Consider the following 8,730-nt stretch of genomic DNA (forward strand, 5'->3'; position numbering starts at 1 on the left):
GGCCTAATTTGGAAGTACGTTTATGGTCATAACTTCTGAATTGTGTGTCCGTAATTTAAAAGTCATCCCTGGATTCCCAGGATCAAGAAGACTTCGATGCACCATATCACGACAATTTCTGCCTAATTACATTTTCTGCCATCTTGGATTGATTTTTTTTCAAAAACGCTACTCCTACACATTTTGTCCAATCATTACCAAATTTGGCAGACGGCATCTTCAGAGTACGCTTCACAAAAAATCTCAAAAGAATTTGGAATACTCCAAATGGTTTGTCCGTATTGGGCCAACGAATCTGACAGTGAAGCCACTACACAGGAAGTGAGGCTGTATCTCAGCAATGGCTTTGTGCAATGGCACGAAACATGGTAGGCATCATCAGGACCATGACCGGAGGCTATGCAACAAATTTCATGCCAGCGCCAGCTATTGGTCAAAAGTAACAATAACAACAATAGGAACAACTGTAGCACATCTATGAATGTGAATGAGGGGGATGCTTTTAATTGTATTAATACCTCTACTTCTATCTAATTGGTCTGTACACTTTTTTGACCAAAAGCTTTAGGATCTTAAAGGATGCAATCTGATTGGTTCTGACAAAGCCTGAGCAAGATATTGCCATTGTAATGAGTCAGAAAGATTCACAGCATTTCTTCTTTAAAGGTTATTAGTTTGTAGTAGTCCATGGTGAGTAAATAAGATACTCTCAGCTAAAAAGATGTGAAAAAAGACTACTGCGAGACTACTCTCGTGTACTCCCACGAGCTGAACTCCCACGAACCGAAGCTGATACACATGTACTATTGTAATCCATCTAAAACAGCGCACATCAGCAGTAATGACAACAGTTTATGTAATTGCACACGCATTAGAAACCAGAAATTAGACGGTAGGACTGAATTTCGCTTTTTATATCCAGAGCTCCAAGGTTTAACCTCCTCAGTGCCGAATCGGTCTTTTAAGATCGTATAACATCCGGCTTGCCGCTAAATACAGCTCCGTTTTAGCGACAGGTCCTACCTCCCTGTCAGATTTCTCTCGTTTTTTAATTGTTTTGAACTGGAACATGGGATTTTAATTGTCTCACAGATGATTGACACAGAACCCTGAAGAAGGATAAGCGGTATAGAAGATGGATGGATGGATGGATGGATGGATGGATGATTGACACAGATTATTATTATTATTATTATTACTACTGCAGTGAAGATGTGCAGAAATCTCTATTTAGAAACACAGCACTCAGATCATTTCATTTTGTAGTAAGTAGGTTCTGTTCAAGAAGTTAGCTACGTGCTGTATCTGCGACACAGCAACAGATGGTATGCACGTTTTTGGAATACTTGGCTATTTATACTGTGAGGTCAAAGGTCACAGTGTTTTCAACTCCCTTTCAAACTTGTACATGGCAGCCGGATACTGGATATTGGATATAATACAGCATGTTAGCCGGAGTATTGAGATCCGGACGTCTAAAACATTCAGGTCAATTTGACGTGCGATAATGGCTCGACACGTGGATGGGCCAAAGAAATATATATATATATATATATATATAGAGAGAGAGAGAGAGAGAGAGAGAGAGAGAGAGAGAGCCTCTCTGATCGTTATCATATCCAAAGTTGACATCAGAAGTTGAATTAAATATTTGGTTGTGTGCCGGTGTCGAAAAATAATCAACCATGGGATGGTGTGATGAAGTGATTATTGTTATATATATATAATATTGATTATATATATAATGTAAATAAATGTAAATGTAATAGAAGGGCTTGGAGAGCTTTATATATATATTATAATACTCTGGTGAGAGTCCAAAAGGTAAACAAAATGGTGTCAGTTTAGGAAAGCCTGTAAAAGTTTCAGACTGTGTTGAAATATTATCCACAATTTAAACAAACGTGGCTGGTCTAATGCCGCAATAATCATTTAAAAGAATTTATTAGACTATCGCCCGAATGCATGTAAAAAATATCTTCTAAGCCTAATGTAAGGATTAAATAAAAAAATAAAAAAAGGGATTAGGATTAAACCTGTAAACCAGTTTCTGCTCATTTAAAAGAATCAGTTGAATCCATTGACGTTCTTTAAAGGTCAATTTGGCGAGCTACAAAGTATTGGACCTTAAAAAATCTTAAATCTTAACCTTCTTTATCTGCTTTCAGATAACGAGTGAGTGCTTGTCCCTGTACCGTACCAAACATCGAGTACGCTTAGATGTGCACAAACATCTTAACCTCACGATAACACAGGAGTTTGTATCTCTACCATCGTTATTTCTGCATGGAGGAGGATCCCTGTACGGGTCTGTTTAATGAAATGTTACCAATAGAGCCGGATTCCTGATTTATTACTTGTCGTGATGTCTCCTGATTTAACGCCGTGTGGGTTTTAACTGCTAATTTCTTCTTAATCACCTTTAAACTGTTCCGATACAGACATTAGGACTTTCAGTTGTGCGACAAAACACACACTTAGTTCTCTTAGGAAGAGGAATAATATTAAGAGAGAAATCTCCAGCACTCAGTTCAAGTAATATGCAGCTGACAGTGAAATATGAATGAAAATTTTGCATGATTTAAAAAAAAAAAAAAAAACTTCACTTGTCAATCAAGTTTGCTATAAAATCATCTCAGACTGACTCAGACAGATTTGCTGGTGTGGTTTCTGTCTCTGAACAAGACACGGTCATCTACAAAAGGCCGATTTAAAAAAAAAAAATGCCCCAAATAACTTTTTTCCCTCCACTCCATACTGGAGCCTATCCCAGGGAACATCGGGGTACACCCTGGACGGGGTGCTAATCCATCACAGAGCACTTTGGACATGTCAATCAGCCTACCATGCATGTCTTTGGACTGGGGGAGGAAACCGGAGTACCCGGAGGAAACCCCCACAGCAGGGGAGAACATGCAAACTCCACACACACAGGGCCACGGTGGGAATCGAACCCCCGACCCTGGAGACATGAGGCGAACGTGCTAACCACTAAGCCACCCCATAAATCACGTCAATCGTTTTTAAATGTTATTCAAAGAATTAGGAAATATTTTCAATTAAATTATTTTTAAAAATGAAAATTAAATTTTATTCTTTCTTTTTTTTTTAAGTTAGTGTACCAGGCCTGACTGCTTAAAGCAAAGTGGTGTAAAAGGAGTAAAAACAGTTTTACTCCTTTTTCTGTGTTTTTAAAGTTTTTTTATTATTATTATTGTATTGTATTTTAAGACACTATTGTAAAACTTCAGGTTATAAAACGGTGCCCAAATAAATGAATAAACATCTCTTAAGTGCATGTGGATGAGGAAAAACCCACCTGCAGTCGGTGACGTGTGAGTGAAGCTCCATGAAGTGATGACATCAGAGATGTAGTGGTGTAGTGGTGTGGAGGTGGAGATGCAGACCGTGATGGAGTTTATATCCACCCAGCTCGGCACTGTACAGTGTGACGGGAATGTGAACCCTGGACACGGTCATGCGCTCTGCTCGGATCACTTCTGCAGCTTTTTGGAGAACAATCTCAGCTTAAACATGACCGACTCGGTGCTGAGCGCGCACGCGAACGCGTCGGCGGTGTTCCTGAGCACTCCGACGGCTCCCCCGACGCCTACGACGACGCCGCGCGTCTTGCGCCTGGACTCTCGTTCGCTGGTCATCTCGGCCACGATGTTCGCTGTAGGTGTGCTCGGGAACCTGGTGGCCGTGGCCGTGCTGTGTGTGTCCAAGAGGGAGCAAAAGGAGACGACGTTTTACACGCTGGTGTGCGGCATGGCGGTGACGGACCTCCTGGGGACGTGCTTCACGAGCCCCGTGGTGATCGCGACGTACGTTGCGGGTCGGTGGCCTGGCGGCGTGCCGCTCTGCCACTTCTTCTCCTTCTCCATGCTGTTCTTCGGCTCGGCCGGGATGTCCATCTTGTGCGCCATGGCCGTGGAGCGCTACCTCGCGATCAGCCACGCGTTCTTCTACTCGCAGCACGTGGACCGTAACGTGGCGCGGCTCGCCTTGCTCGCGGTCTACGTGGTGAACGGGGTGTTGTGCGCGATGCCCAGTTTCGGGTTCGGGCGTCACGCCAAGCACGTCCCGGGAACGTGGTGCTTCCTGGACTGGCGCGCGTTGGACGCGCGTGGAGCCGCGTACTCGTTCCTGTATGGCGGCTTCGTGCTGCTGCTGATCGCCGTCACGGTGCTGTGTAACTGCGCCGTGTGCCGATCGCTGGTCGGCATGAGGAAGAAGACCCGCGTCGTCGCCGCAGCGGCCAGAGCCGAGGCGCACACCGGGCACCTGGGATCCAGACGCGCCTTCCGCAAATTGCCCGCAGTCGCCTCGGCGGCCGAGATCCAGATGTTCTGGCTTCTGATTTTCATGACCATCGTGTTCCTCATCTGCTCCATCCCTCTGGTGGTGAGCATCCAAAAACAACAAAACAACAAAAACCCATATAACATGGTCTTCTCTTTAAGTGCTCAAAAAGTCTGATAAGAAATGGCTATAAGAATGTGCTCTCAGAAATAAAGGTACCAAGTGGTACTTTTCCTTGTTGGTGTTGGGGTACCTTTTGTAGGCTATAGATCTTTCACCTGGAAAAGTGATTGTAGTGTAGCTTAAACAGTCATTTAAAAGGTTTTATACTTGGACCACTGATGTACCTTTAAAACATCACTAATTAAAGCTCCATCACCTGCACCTTCCCAGGTTTAAATTAATAAATAAACAAACAAACAAACATAACAAAGCACATTAAAAGTATTTCAGATGGTACCATGATGGCACAAAGTGGTACTAGCTCTAAAAGTAGATCTTGGTGCATCCATTTCTGAGAGTGTACACATAAATCGATGTGGTAATTAAGGGTTTTACAGCATTTTGTGTCATGCAGAGTTTAATATATATCGGGTTTTTGAATTCTCATCTCCTCTTAAGACTTGATGAGACATTGAAGATGATGATACATTTCTGAAATGTTTAAATAATCCATTTAAATCCAATATTTATATCATATTTTACCATCAGAAGCATGCTTTAACATTTTGTCAGGACTGACTGAAAACCTTTTTTTCATTATTATTCATTTGCTTGACATGTTTGCAGCATTAATAAATCAATAACAGGACTTGAATAATAATAATAATAATAATAAAATCTCCTCAGGATAGTAGATATGTTAAATAATGCTACATGGAATTATCTTTCATTACATTTTAATCATTTGGACTTGACTTTCCAGTTAAAGACACTTAATCATCTGTCTCTCAGGCTCTACTCAAGTCTAGCCAGCTAGTTTATCTAGCTAGCTTGCTCACTGCCAAGTCACAAAAAAACAACAACAACAACAACCGGAAGCTGGCTTGAAAGTTACAGAAGCTGGCTTTGAAAGTTATAATCAAAGCTATGTCAAAATCCTAAAACATTCCTATTAATAAGAAAATTAATCTGAGAGATTTTTTTTTTTATGAGTCAGTGAATGCTAAACCATCAAGCTAACATCTACAGTTGCGAAATGCTTAATCATGCTAGCTAGGAAAGGACCCTGTAAATATTGCTCATGCTGGTTCTCATGCCTAGCTACAAGCAAACAAATCCAAGTGAGAGAAAGTTGAAATGAATAATATTTTAGTGCAAAGAGTTTTGGTGAATGAGATTGTGATGTAGCAGTGCAATATTTCAAGTCTGAGGAATTGAACTAGCGTGTTGCTAATAAGCTAGGTGGCTAAAGGGATTTCGCTAATGCTTATTCTGGAAAATAAAACCAGTTACTGAAGTTATTTGTTTAATGACCTGGTTTATTGTTCGTTTCTTTTTGACCGTGTGTGTCCTCCACAGGTGCGCATCTTTGTCAATCAGCTCTACGGCCCTGCGTATATCGCCGCAGGCATACAGCCAGATTACCGCAGCGATCTTCTCGCCATCCGGTTTGCGTCCTTCAACCCGATCCTGGACCCGTGGGTGTACATCCTGTGCAGGAAGAACCTGTTTAGCAAATGCTGCGAGTGGATCAAGCGCACCATGGACCTGAGCAGAGAAAGTCCTGCACGGAGATCCGGCTGGGTCCTCGGGCAGAACTCACCGGCGTCACTCGTTCACAGCAACGCCACCAGTTACGTCTCGCTGCATGCAGCCTCGTGCAGAAACGCTGTAGTGAAACTGAACACCGTGACGGCAAAATCATACGTCGACTTGAGCGTGCGGCAGGCCTGGGACCTGGACACGGCGGTGGACGACTTTCATCCGTTCAGCGTGCGCCAGAGCCCGGTTCTGGGCTCAGAAAGCGAAACAGCATCCGGATGTGAAATGACGACCGTAAAGACGTCCGGTTGCGTCCAGGCGACACCGATGATGTCCTGCTCAAAAGTGCTTGAACATAAAGCCGTGATTGTCACGTGTACCTTCAGCACACCGAGTTCCTGTCTGTCAGAGGAGTGCTGAGGAACATCACACACACTGATCCGATTAAGAGTGCAAAGAAATGCACTTTCATCAATGAACTGTAATTTACAGGCACATCTACGGTTATCGCCGGTGTCTCCTCACGCATCACGGCAGGAACTACCATGTTTTTATCTTTAATGGACAAAACCAAATCTGCACTGGAGAAATGTTTGTTTTTGTTGTTTTTTTTTTTGTTTTTTGTTTTTTTAAAAATTCAGCTAATTGTTAAGTTAAGCCCCTCCATCAGAATGAAGACATTTAATTTCTGTCACCAATGGACGCTTTAATGTCATGTCCATTGCTATCGATTGCATTAATATTAGCATCGCTAGTTTAGACAGAACCTATTTTTTGTGCATCCAAAGCTTCAGAAGTCTGGAAGAACATTTTGGATAATTGCGCGATGTGATGTATGAAGTGATGTACGAAGACTCGCAAGATGGTGCCGGTACAGCATAACGACACCAGGAAACAACTCTCTATTCAAGTGTGCTGCCATTTTGTTCGAAAAAATAAATCATACGACAAAAACGACATCCATTTCCTGTATGAGGTCGCGGCCACAAAACCAAACAAATTCCAGTAAACTCCTTGGAGCAGTCCTTTAACAGCTATAACGACCTGTCTTTAGTTTCCCGTTGGTTTTAATACAGTATTTAAACACATCTTAAAGTAAAGTCATGACTATATTATCAGAATTTGAAAGATAAGCCACACCCACAATCGACAGCAAGAGACTCAGTTACGACAGAACCAGCTACGTTTATTCAGGACTGGGATGACAAGTACAGTCCTCTACATCACTGTGACCCGACTCATTATTATTTTATAAATTTACGTAAAAATAAATCAATAAATACATCGAAACTGTCCCTTGTCACAGTAGCTAGGAAATGTGGCTTCATATGGAGTTCAAAAAGAGCGATCTAAAAATCCGAAACTGATTATTGACACGCTCGAGGGTGTGCGACGGAGTGTTTCCAAATGAAATGCAAAATGAAGTACACGCATAATCAGTTTATTAAAAAGCATGCAGTCTCTCGATTAATTCACATTTTTAGATTCGCACACACAACGCATTTCTCCAAGCACATGGGCACGTTAAGATATTTTTGCGTATAAATCCAACTTTCTAACGCTTCTGAACTTACACAGGAAGTGAACTGTGTGAACGCAGGGTTACTACTTCCTGTTTACGGCCCCTTCCTTCACTTTACGTGTATATGAGAGTCTCATACCGTTCAGAAAATCTTCATCTGTTTAAAATGTTATCTGAGGGACATCTTGTTTGAAATGTCCTGAAATACTTAACCGTGAAGCTTTCTAGAACACTTTGTCAGCATTTGGTGCTGGACTCAGAGACGAAACCTGACAGACACTGTGCTACATGTCTTAATGTTCTTATTCAGTGTCTTCTACTACTTCTTCTTATTATTATTACTGTTTTGCCTTTAACATGATCATGTTCGTATCGTGCACAAATTCTTATACATGTGAATTCTGTGAATTGACATACTTTTGATATACAAAAACGATCCATTTATAGAGATCGGACCAATCCTACTGATGGCGGTAGACATATTTCAGCGTCTGCTCTTTTTTATAATGTGAATGTACAGTATAAAGGTTTATTCATGGACGTGCTGTTATGTTTGAAGTATGACATTGGATTTGCATGACTTTAATGACTTGTAAAACTATGAAAACAATGTGTTATTGAAAATAAAAATGGTTGGAATATTCTTTTAAAAGTCCTCGATTTGGAATTTCTTTAACCGGCATGTTAATAAATAATAACGTTACTATTCTAGCAGTTAGGATTTTGGCCAGCAGGGGGGGCGCTAACAGCACAGGAATACAACAGCTACATTATGGACATGTAGCTTACCATTTTTTACGTTTACATTTTTACTAATTAAGCTGTTAAGTTTGTATTTTGGGATAAATATAAGACCTGTCTAAGAATGTTACATGTCAGCTATATGGTAATGTTAAAGAAGAGTTTTGAAATGGATTCCTGTAGCAACCGAGCTCTAACAGAGGAAGTGTGTTGTAAAATATTCCACTACTGTTCAATCTTCCTCCTCCTCCTCTTCCTCATCGTCATCGCTTAGAGCAAGTAAAATCCCTACAGTCACCTAAGGATGGTTACACAGTGCTCAGTGTGTCAGTTTATTCTGCTTAATCCTAGCTATCTAACACATCATCTTTTTTTTCTTGCATATTTACTACAAGGACTGTGATCGTAACCTTCATTTAATTATATATATATATTTTTGAATATTTGTCTTGAACTTC

General features: G+C 41.3%; 1 protein-coding gene across 1 annotated transcript; it reads left to right on the forward strand.

Moving 5' to 3' along the window:
• The first annotated feature begins 3,533 nt into the window (after positions 1–3,533).
• On the forward strand, positions 3,534–7,050 carry ptger4c (prostaglandin E receptor 4 (subtype EP4) c). The gene is made up of 2 exons (XM_053652195.1): positions 3,534–4,407; positions 5,827–7,050. Exons 1-2 carry the CDS (start codon positions 3,535–3,537, stop codon positions 6,427–6,429), a joined length of 1,476 nt encoding a protein of 491 aa, XP_053508170.1. The 5' UTR covers position 3,534; the 3' UTR covers positions 6,430–7,050.
• The last annotated feature ends 1,680 nt before the right edge of the window (positions 7,051–8,730 follow it).

The sequence above is a fragment of the Ictalurus furcatus genome, chromosome 20, assembly GCF_023375685.1.
Source record: "Ictalurus furcatus strain D&B chromosome 20, Billie_1.0, whole genome shotgun sequence".
Taxonomy (NCBI): domain Eukaryota; kingdom Metazoa; phylum Chordata; class Actinopteri; order Siluriformes; family Ictaluridae; genus Ictalurus; species Ictalurus furcatus.

Excerpts from the sequence above, each read along its gene's own strand:
- ptger4c (XM_053652195.1), top strand. The coding sequence starts at position 3,535 with ATGACCGACTCGGTGCTGAGCGCGCACGCGAACGCGTCGGCGGTGTTC. Across the intron at positions 4,408-5,826 it reads TCTGCTCCATCCCTCTGGTG|GTGCGCATCTTTGTCAATCA; the intron begins GTGAGCATCCAA and ends TGTCCTCCACAG.